Source organism: Schistocerca gregaria, chromosome X, assembly GCF_023897955.1.
Source record: "Schistocerca gregaria isolate iqSchGreg1 chromosome X, iqSchGreg1.2, whole genome shotgun sequence".
Lineage (NCBI taxonomy): Eukaryota > Metazoa > Arthropoda > Insecta > Orthoptera > Acrididae > Schistocerca > Schistocerca gregaria.
In genome coordinates, this window is record NC_064931.1 from 773,571,157 (window position 1) to 773,593,017 (window position 21,861).

At 42.8% G+C, this 21,861-nt stretch overlaps 1 protein-coding gene across 1 annotated transcript in view; it reads right to left on the reverse strand.

The window, feature by feature from the left end:
- Positions 1 to 3,603: 3,603 nt before the first annotated feature.
- LOC126297540 (uncharacterized) overlaps positions 3,604 to 21,861 on the reverse strand; it is a 447,952-nt gene continuing 429,694 nt past the window's right edge. The window contains exon 7 of the mRNA XM_049988454.1: positions 3,604 to 5,978. Within this exon, the coding sequence (XP_049844411.1) occupies positions 5,643 to 5,978 (336 nt within the window). The 3' untranslated portion in view covers positions 3,604 to 5,642. The remainder of the gene's footprint in view (positions 5,979 to 21,861) is intronic.

The window sequence follows — 21,861 nt, forward strand, 5'->3', positions numbered from 1 at the left end:
AGGGATATGATGTATGCGAATACGAAAATATGAGAGACTTCACACGACTTCTCTATCGTATGTACAAAATTTATCTTCAGATAAGCGTAATAAGATTTCTGTGGACCAATTGCTACCATTCTTTTCCCCTGCATTCCCTAATATTTCTATTTAGAAAAGTAATTAACGATTTCAATCATATAATTAAATAATAGCACGGACCTAAACAGTTCTAATTTCTTTCCTCTGAGACTTAGTTCGTACACTGCGGCTTCAGCATTTACAAAATAATACTTTTGTGATTTACTTTCAGTTAATTTAGCCATATTCAGTTTTAAGGGGCTATGTGTATTAATTACTTGCGAGAATGAGCTTCTTAGTCAAGATGAGTTGTAAACAACCGTTACTGTAGAGTACCGGTTTCGATAAGCATGGTTACCATCTTCAGTACACGATAACTGTTTGTTACCTGTCTCCTGTACCAATTCTGTAATACTCTGTTTAAAACATTGCCAGGTCGTGAGGGACGAGATGATCGATGGATCGGCAAGTCATGGTTAAAACCGTAGTACGCAGAGTAATTCTCTGAATGCTAATGTCCCATAGCATACACTACCATACATTTCATTGCAACCTTGGGTCTAGGGGTGCTCTGGCTTTTATCGAGATGATAAGACGGTAACCAAGCTTATCAAAACCGGTAATCGACAATAAGGATTGTTTACAGGCGATCTTGGCCAAGAATGTCACCTTCTCTGAAGCACTTACTTTCGAGTTTTTTTTTTTCAGAAATAGTAAAGTACTCCGTGAAATACTTGTTGCAATATTCGTCAACCACTACATTGAATTCCCAGAAAAATTTCTGTGAGAGAGTCTAGTTACAGAAGCATACTTCACAATTCCTATTCAATAACTGGATTTGAGCATTTGTTTGATAAATTATATGTTTGTTCGGTAACGTGGCTTCAGCCTAAGAACGCCAAAAACATGAAACATCTATTACAGTGTTAAACGAAATTATCTGTCCCGATTAACTGTGTAATATCGATTCAAGATTCTATGAGGTGACGAATACGAAAACAAAACTGTCTACAAGCATTATTTTGCCTTTTCCGTTCCTTAATTTGTAGTTCATTTGGGACGGAAAAAGCTAAATAGTTCTCATTATATCAGTTGTTTCAGAAGATGGCAAAGAAATACGTTTAACAAAGCTAAAACATGTAGCCCGTGAAGTAGAATATAATAAAGCTAACACAAGACCAAAAGAGATAGAAGACTTATAATTTTAACTAAAACAAGAGGCGTAAATTCCAATTTATTAAAAGTTATTTCAAAGCCGTCTTTGCTACTACTGTGTGAAATAATTGTTAGAAGTCGGATTTGAAATATGTATCAATAAACTGAAAGCAACTACAGACACCCTGGCAAGAGAAATAAAATAAATTAGATAGTTTTCGATACACATATCATTTTAGTAATTTAGTAGCCCTGTAACTAGCAGATGATCTCATAAATTTACGAATGCTGAACAAAAGCACTTTCACTATTAAACTCATATTCACTAATTAAAACTTTAAGTTTCATGAGACTGATCCATCAAATATCGTACAACGATGACAAAAATTCAACTGTCATGATTACAAATACTTCTACTTATATTTTATACAATGACACAGGGAGACATACATACACAACTATGCTGAAATACACGCAAAAGCGTCTAAAATAGTAGAATTAGTATTCTATCACTTACGTATTTCCTAAATTCTTTCTCAGATCTACAGAGCAACTGAACCTAATAACTTTTGAAGCTGTTTCTTCCTACGTCACACGACACTTATTATCACATTTAAAGCTTAATTGGCGAGCGCAGATACAAGTGCTCGGAATAATAAATTCTGCAAAAGTGCAAACGTTAATACTATAACATCAAGAAATATGGGAAAAATAGTTCATTCTTCCTTATGAAATTATGTCGACATTCACCAGCTAAATGCTTTCTCACCTATCACACTCCTCACAATTCTATATACCATTAGCGCCTTCTAAACGAACATTTTCTAGCACTGAATCAATCGACAGAGGCACTTGAATCAGCCTTCTGCTAAAACAATATTGTACATAAAGAGGCTGCTAGATTAGTTCCCTTATGGGTTTCTGTTTTAATTTGAAAACCAAACCAAACCACTGTGCATCGTGCTTTAGGGATATGACTGTGTCATACAGCGTAATATTTACACGGAAAACAATAATAAAGGTCGGATGACTTGTGTTACGCTGGGAAAATCTATAAAAGCAAGACTGATGCCCTATCGCCAGTACAATGAGAGGTATCAATGGAATCCTGTGTCACAACAGTTCAGCAAGGAGAACAAAAAGTCTATGCACTTGTCAAAATAAAATCGTTACATTAGGTACGTGTTTAGGTCAATTGTTCGGTATTCTTATCAGTCCCGAGGGACAAGAAACATGATAAACGCAGTTTAGCCTGACAGTCCAATGTTATTCTACTTTTTATGAAGCACATTTAGGATTATACGTAACTCTTCCCGTGTACGAAGCGAAGATATGGTTAGACGTGCTAGATTTCACCTGTAATTTCTTGTAGTTCGTCAGAGGATTTTTTGTCTTCTGCGTACCAGCATACACATGAGTAACTGTAACATCAACATCAAGTCGTAAACAAGACATTCTATCAGTCAGTCGACTGTTGTCCGAAGGCATACTACTTAAAATGTTGGAACCAACTTGAGGAAACACAAAAAACCTGTACAGTCCCTGCAACTCCTTCGATAACGTTTACAAGTGCAGGAGAATGTGTAAAGCAAAGGGAAGCCCATCCAGCATGTTTTATGGAACAAGATTACTGTCCAGCCCCTGCAAGTTCCCTTGGTAATATTCATAATTGCAGGAGAATGTTTAAAGCAAACCAGAGCTCATATAGCAAGTTTTATGGAACAAGAGGCTAAATCGCTATTTTCGCTACATATTTATCTCTATAAAAGATATTAACAATTACTGTTCCGTCTTGAATGCATTGTCTTTGAAGTAACTTAGGGTCTATTGTCCACAAAGTAAAATGGTAGTTGAAAACAATTTGACGAAAAAAATCTTTCCGGTTTGATCTACACATGAAGAGTTAAAATAGCTTAACCTACATTCCCACTGGTAGAAAACTCGTCCCACTTACATCATTAAGGTGATCTTAGCTGCCTAGGGTTTGTGGAGTATTTATGTTGCCCGATTATGTTCAGTACCTGCTTTGCAGTTCCAGAAGAAATGTGAGGTGATTTTAATCTATCTTAAGTACTAAACATAAATTATGTCATCAGTTAAGCATATCCTGTTGCTTGGTACTGCACAGAACACATTTACGACCGACCTGGAGAGAGAAATATGTAATCGAATGTTCCAGCTGGTCAAGAAATCGTCCCACGTGTAACGCAAAGATAATGTTACTTGCTTAGTATTCCTGACATACTTCTAGTCACTGATTACATTTAGTGCACGTTTTTGAGTTCAAGTAGAAGCTTCAGGAGAGTGGGATCAACTACACGAGCTAAGCGCACAGGCATTGCAATGAACTCATGGCATATATATATATATATATATATATATATATATATATATCGAACAAAATTAAAGTGTGCAATGAAAAACATGTAGCTCGTGAAGTACAATTAGGCCAATCCAAGGCCAATGAGGATAATAGACTATTACAATTTTAACAAAAACAACAGCCGTGAATTCCTAATTATTAAAAGTTATTTCAAAGCCGTCTTTGCCACCACTACATGAAATACTTATTACAAAGTCAGATCTGAAATACGTTTCAGTAATCAGAACCACTCTGCCAATAAAAATATAGTGAATTCTGTGGTTTTCCATGTACATATTATTTTAGTATCTTTCGTTCAGGTGCCCTGTAACTAGCAATACATTTCATAACTGCACAAATGCCAAACAGAAACACTTCCACTACTAAACCCACACTCACTAATTAAAATTTCCAGCAGACATATCAATTAAATATTGTACAACGATTACAATAATTCAACTGTTACAGATGCATACACTTACATTTTATTCAATGACACAGGTAGGCATACATACACAACTATTCTACAATACGCACAAAAGCGCCTATAATAGTGGAAATAGTATTCCAACACGTATTTACTAAATATACTAAATTCTTTATCAGATCTACAGAGCAACAGAAACTGATAACTGTTGAAGCTACTTCTTCCTACTTCCAATGACATTTATTATCACATTTAAAGCTTGATTGGCGAGCACAGATTCAAGTGCTCGGAATAATAAATTCTGCAAAACGGTAAGCGTTAATGATATAACAACAAGAAACAGTTCATTTTTCCTTATGAAATTATGTCGGCATTCACCAACTAAACATTTTCTCACAAGTCGCACTGCAACGCCCTGTTCTTTGGCGAAACAAATATCCACACGCAGGCGCACAAACACAAATATGTATATATATCGGAGTTTTTGTCTTCTGCGTTCCAGCATACACGTTAGTACCTGTATCATCAACATTAAGACGTAAATAAGTCATTCCATCAGCCAACCATCTGTTGTACGAAGGCATACCAATAAGAATGCTGGAACCCACTGGAAGAAACACAACAAGCCCGCCGAGCTTCTAGAATTTCTTCCACGATATTTACAAGAATGTGTGAAGCAAAGCAGGGTTTATACAGCATGTTTTATGGAATAAGCGGCTAAATCGCTAATTTAGTTACGTATTTGTTCTATAAAAGCAAACAAAATGAGCACTTGGACAATAACGCAAAACTCGTATGGAATTTTATGCTGTTGATCCACAAAAGACATTTTTCTAGGAAAGTAAAATAACATCAGTCCACTATTTTTTATCTATTATTACATTCACTGTTCCGTATTGAATGTTTCATAGAATTCAAGGTCACACGAGTATATTTTGTTTTATCACTGCTTGTAGTTCATAATTGAGTCTTTCAACATTTTTCCAAAATATTAATCGTAAGTATTATTTATCCGCGTGAAAGGTTAATTATCTGAGTATTGACTATTGTCCCAATGAGTAGTTTGATTGACATTCGTATTTATATACTAACGATACTTACTTGAAATATGAGAAAAAAATTGGCCCAGTTCGTGATGACTACCTGATATTCACTTTGGGAAGGGGACAACTAATAGGGCGTCACCTTGACGACAGGTCACAAAGAAGTAGCTCACACTTCGTTTTAGTCCTAGGATAAGTAAACAGAAGAGCTATAGCTACAGAGAAAGCAAACATATGCCACACTTAACTACTGCGTTAAAGGAAACTCTTCTGCGAAAGAATGTCAGCGCACATTATCGTAAAGGCAGTCTTTCTTCAAAGACTCTTCAACAGATGAAGATAGGTAGTTAAGAAAGTAGTCTACCCTTACATTTTCGGCGCTATGTATCAGTCACAGAAAGTCAGTAGGACAATAGTTGGGAATTGCTACAATTTACGTAGGGAACTACTTCGGTTTCTTGAAGCTGACGACAAATACATTTAGAAGAAACAACGGCTGCGGCCGTGGCCGCAGGGCCGGTGCGTTTTGAAGCGTCGTTCTCCCCTGGTAATGTGAAACTAAAGAATAACGGTAGTGGGCTGGGGTTGACCCAGCTTAGGCGGAGTGGTACGGGCCGTCTCCGTCGTCGTCGTCGTCGTCGTCGTCGTCGTCGTCGTCGTTGCCGTCGGCGTCGGCGTCGGCGTCGGCGGCGACGTCGGCGCCGTCGCGGTCTTCGGGCGCGCTGGTCGGCACGGGCCGGGGCTCGTCAGCGCCGTCGTTGCAGCAGACGCAGCGCATGCGCGCGTCGTCACCCACGCGCACCGACCGGGTCATCACGCACAGCGTAACAAGCGACATGAGGAAGAGGCTCCCCGGCACTGTCACGCCGATCACCAGCTCGCGCTGCGTCCTCTGCCGGTCGAAACGGGCCACCACGAAAAACGAGTTGTTCTGCAACGAAACAATACACCGGACCAGGTATTACCCTGCTGGTCACTCACATTGCAACGCCGTGTATCAAAAGTATCAAATGTACTACATGGTTATACATGTAAATGATTATTATATCTCTATGACAACACAAAGTAGGTAGAGTTAACGCCATTTATACTCTACTTAGGGTGACTCATATGAACGTTTAAAAACCCTGAGGTAGTTTGTTGGAACGTGACACCATACTCTCCGCCTCGCCTATCGCATCCGTCTCCCCTCCCCCACGCGGATCCTGTACGATCTCATACCATTCCCCCACCTCCTCCTTTTCCTTGAGAGGATACGGATCCTGTACACCTCCCGCAAACTCGATCCTCCTCACCCACTTGTCTCGCCCATCCTCTCGAGCCCCCGCCCGCTGCCGCGCCTGTATTACCACGTCCCACCCGGTCTCCATCTCTCCACCCTCCTTACCCTCTCCCGAGGTGGCTTCCGCCAGCTCCCCCTCCCTGATGATGCCCTCCTCCCATTCATATACCCCTCCTACCAACTTTGATCCTCCCTCCCTCTTCCTCTGTCTGTTCCTTTCGGCACCCTCCCTTCCTCCTCCCTTTCTCCCAACCCCTCCCCCGGGCTTCCCCTCCCCTGTCCCTCTACCCCTCCTCCCATCTACTCAGCCATTGGCATCTTTGTTCTCCCATCCCCACCCTCTCCCCCCTCACCTTTTTCCCCTCTTGGCAGGTCCCCGGACTCGCACACACTATGTAGACTTTCGCGTGCCAGAGATCGTCGCCATCTGTGTCTCGTGTGTGTGACATCGTTTTGTGTTTTTAGTGTCTGCCGTCACGATTCTATGTTCACTTGTGCCATCGGATTCATCAGTGTTCTGTGCGCCGTGTCAACGTGTTTTCAGTGTAGTTATCGTCGAGTGTGAACGGCTCCATGTTTTTTGTGTATCTGTGACCACTATTTTTTTAGCTCGTCACTATGTTCATTCTGTTTCTCCAATCTATGTTCAGGCCAATGTCAACACTATGGCTGAAGAGAGGCGTAGCATGCCGCTGACAGCCTACCTGTTTGTGTAGGTCTTAAAATAACAATAAAGGAAAGAAGAAAAAGAAAATTGTTGGGACTTGATCCGCCCCATTCCTTATTATGCCAGAGTAGCTTGGATTTCCACCCCTACCCGGTTCTATAAAGCCCTCCAAATCTTCGAACGCCATGCGCTCCGCTCCGCCTCGCCTTCCGCATTCGCCTTCCATCCCCCACGTGCATCCTCTACGACCTCATCCCCTTCCCCCACTTTCTCCATTTCCTTGAACACATCCGCACACTATATATTGTCCGCCGCCTTGATCCCCCTCACCTCCTGGTGTCTCCCTTCCTCTCCACCCCCAACCAGTTGTCGCACCTTTACCGTTGTGTCCCGCCCTCTCTCCATCTCCACACCATTCATCTCCTTTCCCAACGCAACTTCCACAGTCTACCCGTCCCAGATGATGAGCTTCGCCCTGACATCTACCTTTCCTACCAACTCTGACCCCATCTTCCTGCCTCCTCCTCAGGGCTCCCTCCCCCTTCCCTCCTCCTGATGGGCTTCCCCCTCCTACTCCCCCTCCATCTCTTGTGCCTCCTTTCAGTGTCTCTGCACTCCCTCCTGCCCTGTCGTCCCTCTTCATCTCCTGCCCACGTGTCTCCTGCCTCTTTGTGTACCCACTGATGCCCCTCCTCTCTTCCTCCCGCCGCTTCCCCTGCTGCCCCTTGCTCTCACCTCCTTTTCCATCCTCTCTGCCCTTTCCCTCAGCTGGTCCCGCCTGGAAGTTTTACTCTTTGTTGTGTGTGCTCCAAGTGGGTTTTAAGTGTGTTGTTCTGGAGTGTTTTTACTACTGTGGCCGACTTTTAACGTGCGCATGTCTATTCACTGTCTTCTCTGAGTTTTGAAGAATCGCCAACTGTGTTTTTTTAACTTTCTAGTGACATTTTTTTAGCTGTCCTCCATGAACGTCTCCATGTTAGTCTATATTTTTTTCCTCCATTTTCTCCCGTTACCCTGTTTTAGGTTCCCCTTTATGGCCTAAGTATGTAACATTTTATTCTTATTTTAAGTTGTCATGTTCCTCAACTGAAAAGCGGCGGATTGTGACGCTGACAGCCCTCCCCTGCCCATATGGGGCAGGGGAATCAAATCACAATAAAGAAAAGAAAAATGTATTGGGACCCCCACCTACCCTTTGACCCCCTTCTCTCCCCTGAGTCCTTTTGCATTTCCCTCCTCTGCCATTTCCCATTCCCTCTAGTGTCTGCCCTGCCCCTCCCGCACTTATGAGTCCTCTCCCTCCTTTGGTTCCCCGTTTCGTTTTTCCTCTCCTCCCTCCTCCCCCCCCCTCCATCTGTCCAGGTCCCCCTCGCCCATCTGCCCACGATTATGATGTGTTAAATTTGTGCCAACATTTTAGTACAGTGTTTACAGTGAGTGTTTAGTACAGTGTTTACAGTGAGTGTTCAGTGTTGTGTGTCTTCTCCGAAGTGTTGAGAATGGACATCATACTGTCGCTGGGTGTGATTTTTATATTTATTGCGAACAGAAACCAGACTGTCGCCATGCTTTTTAATTGTCTTTCTACTATGGTCCCTGTCTGCTTCCTGTGTATTTTATTAGCTTTGCCACCCCTTTGATTTATGTTTTAACTTTCCACAAATTATACAATTTCAGTCACCGTTGCCTGCTTTTATTGTTTCTTATCTTCTTTCTTACGTTTTAAAAAGTCTGTAGGCTGCAGCGCAGCGTAATAAGCTGCTGCTAGCCCGCCCCCTTCGGGGGGAATCGAAGTACAATAAAGGAAAAAAAATATTGGGAGAATCTTAGGAAAGTGTGATTCATCTGTAAAGGATATCGAGTGTAGGACGGTGGTGCGACCTATTCTTGAGTACTGCTCAAGTGTTTGGGATTCGTTCCAGAGCTGAATGAAGGAAGACATCGTAGCGGGCTGCTAGATTTGGTACCAGTAGCTTCGAACACCACTTAAGCGTTCGGAGATGCTTCGGGAACTCAAATAGGAATTCCTGGAAGGAAGACGGCGTTCTTTTCGAGGAACTCTATTGAGAAAATTTAGAGAACCGGCACCTGATCTGACTGTCGGACGAATCTGCTGCCACCAACATACACTGTGCGCAAAGACTATGAAGATAGGATACGAGATATTATGTCTCGTACGGTCGCATATAGATATTCGTTTTTCTATCGTTGTATTTGCGAGTGGAACAAGATAGAAAATGACACACACACACACACACACACACACACACATCCTGTTCTACTCGCAAATATAACGACTATCTATACGGTAGTTAATCTATAAACAGCTATAAAACCGACAATTGGTTACTTCAGAAACCGGTTATTTTGAGCGGTTCTAACTATATATATGTATTAACTACAATCTTCAGATTACTTGTAGTATTATAAATGCATTCGCAGTGTACAAGACCAAGACCGTTGCATCTTCCGCAGCATTCTTATTTTAAATCTTCAGGTAAAGTATGCTTTGTACAGTCACGCTATCTATGACAGCTATTTCCAGAATGAGATTTTCACTCTGCAGCAGAGTGTGCGCTGATATGAAACTTCCTGGAAGATTAAAATTGAGCTTCTGTAAAGTTTGGAGGGTAGGGGACGAGGTACTGGCAGAAGTAAAGCTGTGAGTACCGGGCGTGAGTCGTGCTTGGGCAGCTCAGTTGGTAGAGCACTTTCCCGCAAAAGGGAAAGGTCCCGAGTTCGAGTCTCGGTCCGGTACACAGTTTTAATCTGCCAGGAAGTTTCTTATGACAGCTATTGAAACAAAAAGCCTGCACACCGTCAAAAATGTTTTTATGGCAAATGTCTCCTAGAATTTAGTGACTGTAGCGAAAATAATTACATGGATGGTTCAATGTATAAAAAATTCCGAAGCTGTAGAAGCTTCTTGTTGCAGTTGCTGTCACAGATAGCGTGGCTGTGCCCAGCACATTTTACCTGAAGATTTACAATAAGAATGTGATGGACGACGAAACGGTCTTGTACGCTGTGAGTGCATTTATAACACTACATGTGATCTGAAGATGGAAGTTAAGCTACCGAAATTGGTCATCACTTTGTTAAAAGAAAACAACGTTAAATGCGATTGAGACAAAATATAGAAAATTTTTAAAGATTTAAAAAGTTTTATAATTTTTTTTTATAATTTTACATTTGATTATCAAGTTTCACGCCGGTATGGCTCCGGGCCTACGTGCGCGACTTCGCCGCGTGGGGCTAAGGTTTTGAGTCTTGTTTCTGACTGGCATTATTTTTTGCATTGCGTTAGACACTTATGTGTATACATTCAGGTAAGATTTATTACTTTATTGACTTTTCCGCTCCTTAATTGCAATGTGCAGTACCACAAAAACCAACAGTTTTGTGTCAAAAGAGTATCGACTGACCCAGTTGCTGCACGTGCGGCGAGGGACGTTATCTGGTGACGTCACATGTTCAACATTTCTCTTTCACTTTTGGTGTATTTCGCAAAATTTGTGCCCCAATGAATCTTATATTAAATTTCTTGTATCAGCACCAGGTTTCTTTTAAACTTTAACAAGAATCACCCTGCATATAAGAATGGATTATACTGCTGGTTAGTTCAGAATAACCGGTATTTTTCAGTATTTGTTCGGTCTCAGATGTAACAGGTTTTTTGATGTTTTACTAATCACTGGGTAAAAATACCGGCATATCTGTTTGCCATGACAGCATTGCATGGTCTTTACATACAATTCTTTTTAAACGAATAATGTTTCTTCATGAAATTTCCATTGCTTTGAGATATTGAGTTATTATAGAAAGAGGCGAAACGATCTGTGCTATTGTAATGACAACCCCGACATCTAGGAAGTAGCAACGAACACTTGAGATAAGAATCGGTACAGCTTTGCTGAGACAATAAAGAACCTGTAGCCACAAGGTGTGGCCTATTAGATAGTACATACATATGGGCAGTGTGCAAGACTTGCCCCGTCTGGTCAGTTGGTTAGTTTCTTGCTGTCGTCCTGGAACATCGATAGTATTGCAGAGTGGCACCATCTCCACTTTGGAAGTGTTTTACGGAATGTGGCAGCAGTGAAGTACAATGCACCATTTCCAATATTGAAAACGGGAGGAAGCACAACGAGCTTACGACATCGTATAAGGAGAAAACATCCACAATGTTCCTTGGAAGGGAAGTCTAATTAGATTGGGAAACCTATAATTTTATTCACGTGCTATGAACTTGGGGTAATAACTTAACATTCAGTTTTGCAGTTGTTTCAGGGTGGAAAATTGCTACTATCGAAAAGTGACGATACAGGAAAGTCGTCAGCTTGTGTCCTTTCGCTCTCGCCGTTGCCTTGCCTGACTCCTTTATCTCCGCTATATCTACAGACACATTGAGGCAATTTTCTGCCACAACCTCAAGCTCATATCGATCGAGAGCTCTTACTTCTTCATCTTCATTAGAACTTCTCAGCCTCTGTTTTGAAATCTACGTATATTACTGGAAATAACAGCTATAAAAACCGACGATTGGTTATTTCAGGAACCGGTTATTTTGAGCGGTTCAAAATGGTTAAATTGGCTCTGAGCACTATGGGACTTAACTTCTAAGGTCATCAGTCCCCGAGAACTGAGAACTACTTACACCTAACTAACCTAAGGACATCAAACCCATCCATGCCCGAGGCAGGATTCGAACCTGCGACCGTAGCGGTCGCGCGGTTCCAGACTGTAGCGCCTAGAACCGCTCGGCCACACAGCCGGCTTTTGAGCGGTTTAAACAAGCACATTAAACTGGAGACGAAAGAAAAACACAGTATAACTGTAAACTAGTTGTTTCAGCTACAACCACCATCCATACAGCAGGTTTCTTACACAGTAATACACTACTGGCCATTAAAATTGATACACCACGAAGATGACGTGCTACAGACGCGAAATTTAACCGACAGGAAGAAGATGCTGTGATATGCAAATGATTAGCTTTTCAGATCATTCACTCAAGGTTGACACCTATAACGTGCTGACATGACGAAAGTTTCCAACCTATTTCTCATACACAAACAGCAGTTGACCGGTGTTGCCTGGCGAAACGTTGTTGTGGTGCCTCGTGTAAAGAGGAGAAATGCGTACCATCACGTTTCTAAGTTTGATAAACGTCGGATTGTGGCCTATCACGATTGCGGTTTATCGTACTGCGACATTGCTGTTCGCGTTGGTCGAGATCCAATGACTGTTAGCAGAATATGGAATCGGTGGGTTCATGAGGGTAATACGGAACGCCGTGCTGGATCACAACGGCCTCGTGTCACTAGCAATCTAGATGACAGGCATCTTATCCGCACGGGTGTAACGGATCCTGCGTCTCGATCCCTGAATCAACAGATGGGGACGTTTGCAAGACAACAACCATCTGCACGAACAGTTCGATGACGTTTGCAGCAGCATGGACAATCAGCTCGGAGACCATGGCTGCGGTCACCCGTGACGCTGCATCACAGGCAGGAACGCCTGCGATGGTGTACTCAACCACGAACCTGGGTACACGAATGGCAAAACGTCATTTTTTCGGATGAATCCAGGTTCTGTTTACAGCATCATGATGGTCGCATCCGTGTTTGGCGACATCGCGGTTAACGCACATAGGGAAGCGTGTATTCGTGATCGCCATACTGTCGTATCACCCGGCGTGATGGTGTAGGGTGCCATTGGTTACACGTCTCGGTCACCTATTGCTCGTATTGATGGCACTTTGAACAGTGGACGTTGCATTTCAGATGTGTTACGACCCGTGGCTCTAACCTTCATTCGATCCCTGCGAAACCCTACATTTCAGCAGGATAACGCACGACCGCATGTTGCAGGTCCTGTTGTACGGGCCTTTCTGGATACAGAAAATGTTCGACTGCTGCCCTGGCCAACACATTCTCCAGATCTCTCACCAACTGAAAACGTCTGGTCAATGGTGGCCGAGCAACTGGCTTCTCACAATATGCAAGTCACTACTCTTGATGAACGGTGGTTTCGTGTTAAAGCTGCGTGGGCAGCTGTACCTGTACACGCCATCCAAGCTCTGTTTGACTCAATGCCCAGACGTATCAAGGCCGTTATTACGGCCAGAGGTGGTTGTTCTGGGTGCTGATTTCTTAGGATCTATGCACCCAAACTGCGTGAAAATGTAATCACATGTCAGTTCTAGTATAATATATTTATCCAATGAATACCCAGTTTATCATGTGTATTTCTTCTCAGTGTAGCAACTGTAATAGTCAATAGTGTATTTTTTGAGCATTTCCTACCTCTTGCGCCATTTTAAATGATCGAACGCTTTTCATAGGTCTACAAATACTGCTTCCATTATCAAACGCAACGTCAGAACGGACTCTCTTGTGCCTTTGCCTTTCCTAAAGCCAAACGGATCGTCATTGAACAGATTCTAAATTTTCTTGAGTTGAATAGCAAGAAGTAAGTGGTTAATAATAGGTTCTCCTCTATTACCTACGAGGGGTATTCGGAAGGTAAGTTCCGATCGGTCACGAAATGGAAACCATTGTGAAAATCCGATGAAGCTTTGCACGTATGTGTTGGATAGTGTCTCTAATATGCCCGTCGATCGCGTGACGTCGCTATTTTGAATTCTGGGCGCGCGGCGAGCACGTAAAGATGTCTAAGCAGTAGTGTCTCCACCAAGTATGAAGGCCTGGTGAGAGATTTCGCTCGATGTCATGCAACTCACACGACATAACTGTCATACGGTTCCTTCTTGTTGACTATTCTCTGCCGCAGTCTGCAGGACTGCGTTTTCGATGGACAGTGTTGGATCGCCCACAATACAGCCCGTAATTGGCTCCCGCTGAGTTTAGTATCAACTCAGAAGAACTGCTGGCTATGAATACAAGGTTTTGTCGCACACAACGAGCTATAGAACAGCGTATAATATTGGCGGAAAGCGCAGGCGGCTGCCTTCTTTGAAGAGGGAGTTGGAAATTTGGTACAACGCTACAACAAATGTCTAAGCTGGTGCGGTGGAAAGGAGGTGTAGCTAAATGCCGCAAATAAAAAATTTTGATTTTCACAGTGGTTTCCATTTCGCGACCGATCGTAACTTACTTACATTCCCAATAGCTCTCGTATGACTCGACTATGGGGAAGCTTCTTGATTACACGTCTGCAGAAATTGTGAGATCATTTTAGTTATTACTGATGTGCCTCCACAATTATATCAACTGCGTATTCGTTATTCCAAAGAAGAGAATATCTGCAGTCAAAATTTCAAAGAACAAAATACAGCATAAACTCTACAGTGGTTCCACCTCGGTAGCTGCACCGTCAGCACGGCGGTTTGCTAAGTCAAGCGGCCTGGGTTCGATTCCCTTCCCGTGTCGGAAATTTTTTCCGCTCGGCGACAAGGTGCTGTGTTGTCCTTACGTTCGTATCGTCATAATTGACATTACACTACTGAGATGACTGTGGCTGAATGGGCTCGGACAGAAAGCCAATAAATTAAAAAAAATAAAGCCTACAGAGCAACGGTAGGCAGCAACTTGGCTGCTACGCGTAAGTCTTAGAAAGACAGAATTCCAAAGTGACAGAGTAACAAAAAACAAATGTATAAGGAGGTTTCAAAAACTGAAAGAATTCCAAAGTGACAGAGTAACAAAAAACAAATGTATAAGGAGGTTCTAAAAACTGAAACAGTTTATTATCGCGTGGTATACGAGGGATAAATGATGGGAGGTTGCAGGGAAGGCGTCCACTATGCTAGTTTTCTCCGATTATTGATCGCACCCTATTCAACAGCTGCACGAAGCCTCGGAAGTGCACTCCTTAAGATCTCGGCCTTCTGCTACGCCATTGCAAGGCGCTTAGCGATACCGACAGCTGAGGGTCTTCTAGATGCGACCTGCGCTGTGCGTGCCGGGCACCACCTGTGCACTCGCTGGACGCAGATAGCTGATGCCCCACAGCTCACCGGTTTCAAATGTGATGATATTTTTATATTAACTAAAACATTACAACTTACCTGAGAGCACTACGATCTTTGCAAAATCTTAAATGTTTGCCAAAAACATAAGCTCCATGGGATTGGTGGCGATGTACCTTTAGCAATGCATAAGAACTGTATGTCAACCGAGGAACATATTGGGCATATATGCGGACTGGTGTAGGCCAGAATAACAGCCACGAATGGGAAAGAAGATGTAGCTGTACACCTCTGCTGGCTATCAGACCGAACTGCGGAAGTGACGTACAACTTGCTAGAATTTCTGCAAAGCGGAGTGGGATTAGGCTAGAATTAACAGTGCCAAACGAAGAAGTAACCCAATAACCTGCAAGCAAGCAGCGTTTCCTGATGTGAGCAAAACAAAGACAGCCAAGAAATTCCGTAAGTAAAAATCAACATCTTGCAACGAACTGTTTTTCGGTCTAGAAAGCAATCAAATTTTAAATATCTTTCATTGCAGACCACTGATTGTTTGGTTACAAAACACACAGATTCCTATATTTAAAAAGGAAGGAATATACGCTGAAGCGTCAAAGAAACTGGTATAGGCTTGCGTATTCAAACACACAGATATTTAAACAGGCAGAATGCGGCGCTGCGGTCTGCAACGCATATAGAAGACAAGTGTCTGGCGCAGTTGTTAGGACGGTTACTGCTGCTACAGTAGCAGGTTATCAACATTTAAGTTTGAACATGGTGTTATAGTCGGCGCACGAGCGATGGGACACAGCATCTCCGAGGTAGCGATGAAGTGGAGATTTTCCCGGACGACCATTTCACGAGTGTACCATGAATATCAGGAGTCCGGAAAAACACGAAATCTCCGACGTCGCTGCGGTCGGAAACGGATCCTGCAAGAACGGGACCTATGACGAAGAGGATGGTTCAAGGTGATGGAAGTGCAACACTTCCGCAAACTGCCGCAGATTTCAGTGCTGGGTCATCAAGTGTCAGAGTACGAACCATTAAATGAAACATCATCGATATGGGCTTTCGGAGCCGAAGGCACACTCTTGTACCCTTGATGACAGCACGACACAAAACTTTACGCCTCGTCTGGGTCTGTCAACACCAACATTGGTCTGCTGATGATTGGAAACATGTTGCCTGGTTTCAAATTCTATCGAGCGGAAGGACGTGTACCGATATGGAGACAACCTCACGAACCCATGGACCCTTCATGTCAGCAGTGAACTGTTCAAGCTGTTGGAGGCTCTGTAATGGTGAGGGGGATTTGCAGATGGAGTGATATGGGACCCCTGATACGTTTGGATACGACTCTGACAGGTGACACGTAAGTAAGCATCCTGTCTGATCTCCTGCGCCCGTTCATGTCCATTGCGCATTACGACGGACTTGGGCAATTCCAGCAGGACAATGCGACATCCCACACGTCCATAATTGCTACAGAGTGCCTCCAGGAACATTCTTTGAATTTAAACGCTTCCGCTGTCCACCAGACTCCCGGGACATGAACATTAGTGAGCACATCTGGGATGCCTTGCCCGTACCGTTCAGAAGAGTTCTCCACCCGCTCGTACTCTTACGGATTTATGGACACCCCTGCAGGATTAATAGTTTCAGTTCCCTCCAACACTACTTCAAACATTAGTGGAGCCCATGCCACGTCGTGTTGAGACACTTCTGCCTGCTCGCGAGGGTCCTACACAACACTAGGCAGGTGTACCTGTTTCTGTGGCTCTTCAGTGTATGTACCCTCATTAATCATTAATTGTAATGCAACTACGGACAGTATAACCAACAAAAATTAAAAATTAATAGAGAACCACCCCTCCCTAATATGTATGTGTCCAAGCTAAGCTATGGTAGTTAGAGGAGATTGTAATAGTCCAACAATTCTGTTTGACGAGAGAAATTCCTGTATACAGTTACGAAGACTTGGTATAAAAATTATCTCGGCCAGATGTTTCTGAAACCTAAACATGATGGAAATAGACTACTCTTATTGTAACAAACAGACTCAACCTCTTTTAAGATGTTCACTTAGGTAATGGGATTAGTGTTCACTACTGTGATGTAAATGCAGAGGCACCGAAGTATAAAGGATGAGAAAAGAAAGCAGACGCATGAATATGTTTGGTAGAATGGTTCCAGAAGATAGTATCTCACTTTTCGTACAGCTGACTCAGATAGTAAACCTATAGAGAAGCTGTGACACTAGTTCAGACGAACAGTCTATCAAGATCGATAAAAATGTTTCTGATACGATTATTAAATCGTATTAAACCACTATCAAGGAGCTTATTAAGAAACGTCGATTTCTGCACGAAATGTAAAGTGCCAAGCATGTATCCGCTGGTAGAAATATCTTAATCGACGTTCGTTCGGTTAGCAGACGGACAATACGTAAAGACAGAATAAAACACTCAAAAATGTTATGCACGTCCTACATGTCTGCGAACCAGTGAAGGCTCAGATCCAAGGAGTGCAAGGAATCAAGTAACATGCCTTGTGAAACCAAAGAAAAATGATGTATTTTCGGAAGGGCATACTTTAGCTCATTTGTGAAATCGTAATATATTGCTGGATAATATAACAATATCGTGAGGCTCAGGCTCGTATATCGTAAGATGCTTGTATCCACCTTGGCATGCCGTTCAAAATGCGGCACTAAAGCAGATCATCAATCCTGCTTCACTGTCGGACGGTGGCGAACCTTAGGAAGGTTGTTGGGCAGATTCTTTCTTGGGTAATGGCTCAGAAGGTTCAAATGGCTCTGAGCACTATGGGACTTAACATCTTAGGTCATCAGTCCCATAGAACTTAGAACTACTTAAACCTAACTAACCTAAGGACATCACACAACACCCAGCCATCACGAGGCAGAGAAAATCCCTGACCCCGCCGGGAATCGAACCGGGGAACCCGGGCGTGGGAAGCGAGAACGCTACCGCACGACCACGAGATGCGGGCAACTTGGGTAATGGTTTTATGAATCATTGCTCCCAGGCTCCTGGAAAGATGCTGGAGATAAAAGAATACCTGAAAATCCTTGGCAAGTACTGGACGACGAGAAAATTGATTATTTGCGCTGCTATGTTGCCGTTTGCTGCCGCTGACGAACGAATATGCGTAACTAACTGACTTCCTGACTGTGCTAGGGCTTACCTGTTGCACAAAAATCTCTTCGTTTGTGTCAGTTACTGCTACATTGAGGGAGTCGACTGTTGATGCCCTGGTGCGTTGGTCAAGTTTTCGCTATGCGGAATAGTCATTTAGATCCTCAGTAGGGACTAGGCGCTTAGCTGCAGATTTAGGTTTGCCTGTTTCTTGTTCTTATAGCTTTTTCCACAGGACGGCGAGTCTGTGCAAGTCCTCAGTTAGCGAGTGGGCGTATCTGAGTTTTAAATTTCTCACAGCTTGACTAACTCTCTTGCGTAGTTGCTACTAGGTGAGATGGTTATCAGAAATCGGGTGCTGTTTGTGTGTCCCGTGTGCTGCATTCTGACATCCATAAGGTTTTTAAGATGGTCTGTAAACCATGGTGCAGTGTTTTCTCCTTTCTCTTCCTGTTTTAGAGGACCTTGTTCATCGCATGCTAACGGACTTGCAGCAGTGGTAACACCAGTTCCCGCCAGACGACCGAAGCTAAGCGCTGTCGGTCTTAGATAGCACTTGGATGGGTGACCGTTCAGATCTACCGAGCGCTGTTGGCAACCGGGGTGCAGTCAGCCCTTGTAAGGCCAACTGAGGATCTACTTTCACTGAGAAGTAGCGGCTCCGGTCGCGAAAACTGACAACGGCTGGGAGCGCTGCGTGCTGATCACATGCCCCTCCATATCCGCATGCAGTAACGCCGATCGTCTGAGGAGACACTGCGGTCGGTCGGTAGCTTTGGGCCTTCGAAGGCCTGTTCGGACTGAGTTTCGCTTAGTTTAGTTCATCGCATAAATTGTGAAGTCTCTCAGTGAAATTGGATACTTTATCACTTATGCTGAAGTTTTTTCATGCCGTTGTCCTCCAAGGAACACCGTAGGCGTCAGCTCAAGCTCAGACATATTCATGTGTTTAAAATATCTTGAAGTCGCCACTTGTGGTTTGTTGATGTTGCAACGAGTAGGTGATGAATATTACATCATGAGCGGGTAAGCCAGGTACAGAGATCTGATCCGTGTGAATTACTCTATTTGAAATTGAAATTTGAGGTAAGGAATTACGAGACCAAACTGCTGAGGTCATCCGCCACTAAGCCTACACACTACTTAATCTTACTTCAACTAACTTATGCTATGGACAACACACACACGCATGCCCGAGGGGGGACTCGAACCTCCGACGGGGGAAGCCGCAAGGACCGTGACAAGGCGCCTCAAACCCCGCGGCTACCCAGCGCGCGTCTATTTGAACATTCGGTAGCGAAAATAACGACATACGTATGAGTGTTTGCTGTATGGTGGATAGGCCCAAGGTATTAGCAGGAAGATATGTGCTTGGATTTTGATGCAGAAGAACCATTATTTTCAAAATTTATGTTCATATTCTGGCTACAATTATGTGTTCATACAAAGATACATGACTTGAGAGAGCAGATTCAAAACTTGAGTGATCTCCAAGTGTAGATATATCGAATATTACACAGATGAGACACTTTCTATTGGGACGTTTAGTTTCTCTGAAAATGTACTTTGACTTGTCCTCGTTTTAAAATGTGATCACGACTTTGGAGAACCTATTTGGATGTATATATTTTGCCACATCGCCTCCACATTTGTAAAATGTGTCACGTCTCAGAAGAATGTAAAAATATAGACTTTACTGTGAGCGAACATGAAGCAGAAGCAGTAAATCAGATTTGGGGGTCAGACACGCAAAGAGATTTGTGTGCACTGACAAAGTATTCACTGAAGAGGAGATTCCTGCAGTGAATATTGTTACAGTTACAATGAGCAGCACAGAACGATCTGATCGGGGTAATAATAGTAGGTTACAAATTGGTGACAGCCGGGATGAAATTAATGCTTTCGTCATTGTCAATGATAGAGAGAAATTTGTTGTTGACAATCTTCATACTGAATGGCTCAGTAAAGATGAATCCAATTTCTGACTAAGAGATTTCGTTGTGCAGGCCAGATAACAGATACCACTGAAGTGGGCAATTGAGAAGTTTACTGTAGTTGGGAATTTATGTCGTATGAGGGAAAAGTAAGTACGTGTTTCATGCTGCTCTCGACGAGATATTTAGTGAAGACTGATATTGAACATCCTAGTGTCATACGAATTGAAACAATGTACGTTGACAGCTTTAAGGAAATATAAGATGACTTATCAATAGAAACACAGTTAAAGAAAGAGTCAGTAGAGAAATTTCAGCCTATAATTAGAGAGTTTATTAATGGGGTCCCTGTAGATTTCCCGGTTGACACAAGCAGTAATGTGTCTTGCATTTCCGAATGTTTCTTTAACCATGTTAATAATAAGGATATTGTAGTGTATGCTGTTACTAGTGTAAAGATTAAAATGACTACTGGAAGTTACAGTAAACTAGTTACGATTGAGGCAATTTTTTAGGTGGCTATTGATGAGGTCATCGATGTACCTGGATTTTTTGTAGTGCCAAATCTCTGTACAAATGTGTTGTTAAAGACTGAATTTCTAACCGAGCAAGAGGATGACGTAAGTTATCAGCACATGTTGACTGAACTAAATGCTGGCGCCAATGGCAAGATCGTTAAATTTAAAGATACGTTTTTTGGTGAAAGAATGGTGGTGTTATGATTTTGTTTTTATTGGTGTACGTATTTATGTTACTGTTGCGTATGGTCGTAATTAATCTAGAAGTGCAGGCCGGTTTGGCCGAGCGGTTCTAGGCGCTACAGGCTGGAACCGCGCGACTGCTACGGCTGCAGGATCGAATCCTGCCTCGGGCATGGATGTGTGGGATGTCCTTAGGTTAGTTAGGTTTAAGTAGTTCTAAGTTCTAGTTATAGTTTGAGCACAGGCAATTATTCCTTTAATTTCATACATTGTCTCAATATTTAAATGTTCTATTTTGCCTGCAAATTGTTACTCTGTCAAACACAAACAGGTACATGTTGCGTTTAGTTTCTGCAGTGTTGCACGTACAAATCACATTTAGTTTAAGATGTCAGATACATGACACATGTATTGATTATGCCAAAGAACAGAATGATACAATTCTACGTTAATGTGTCTGTTTTTATGAATACTGTCTGGGCCTCTTTTAATGTAAGGGTATAATTTTGGTGCTACTTCCGTTATCTTGTTCACTACGTAAAAGATAAGGAAAGTGCAGGTAAAGTGACGTGACGTGCTATAACCTGAAGTGACTGATTCCGCTCTGGTGCGGAGTCCAGGCTGGAGTAGTTGTGATGGCTAACAAGAGGGCGTGGTACCCGAGGAATGCCGTAGAGGCGGCCACGTGGAACTATCTGATCTGTGCTCCCCCTGGAAGTGACATCCTGTCTGCCCCGCTTCTGTCACAAGGGGATATGTAGCGCCCACTGTTGTAATTAGAGTAATGCACGATAAACAGTTTTCAAGAGGAGAAAAGGAAAAAAAATCAACGGATCAGCGACACACTGCGCAGACGATGTGCGAGACGAGTTACAGCACTGCGAACGCCCCTCTAACAGAAACTTAGTGAATAGTTAACTACTGAAGTTTTTAATTGCACAAAAGAGGCGAGTTAGTAACGCTAGTCGATACACACTGACTGAGGTAGTTAAGCGTTCTTTTACTTAAATAATTAAACGCTGAGAGACATTGTAATTGAATTTTTGATTAAAATGACCAAAACGTCTACATGGTGGTCGCGAATTCCCTTTACATTTGAATTTAGATTTTAGATTAGTACTTCTTCCATAGAT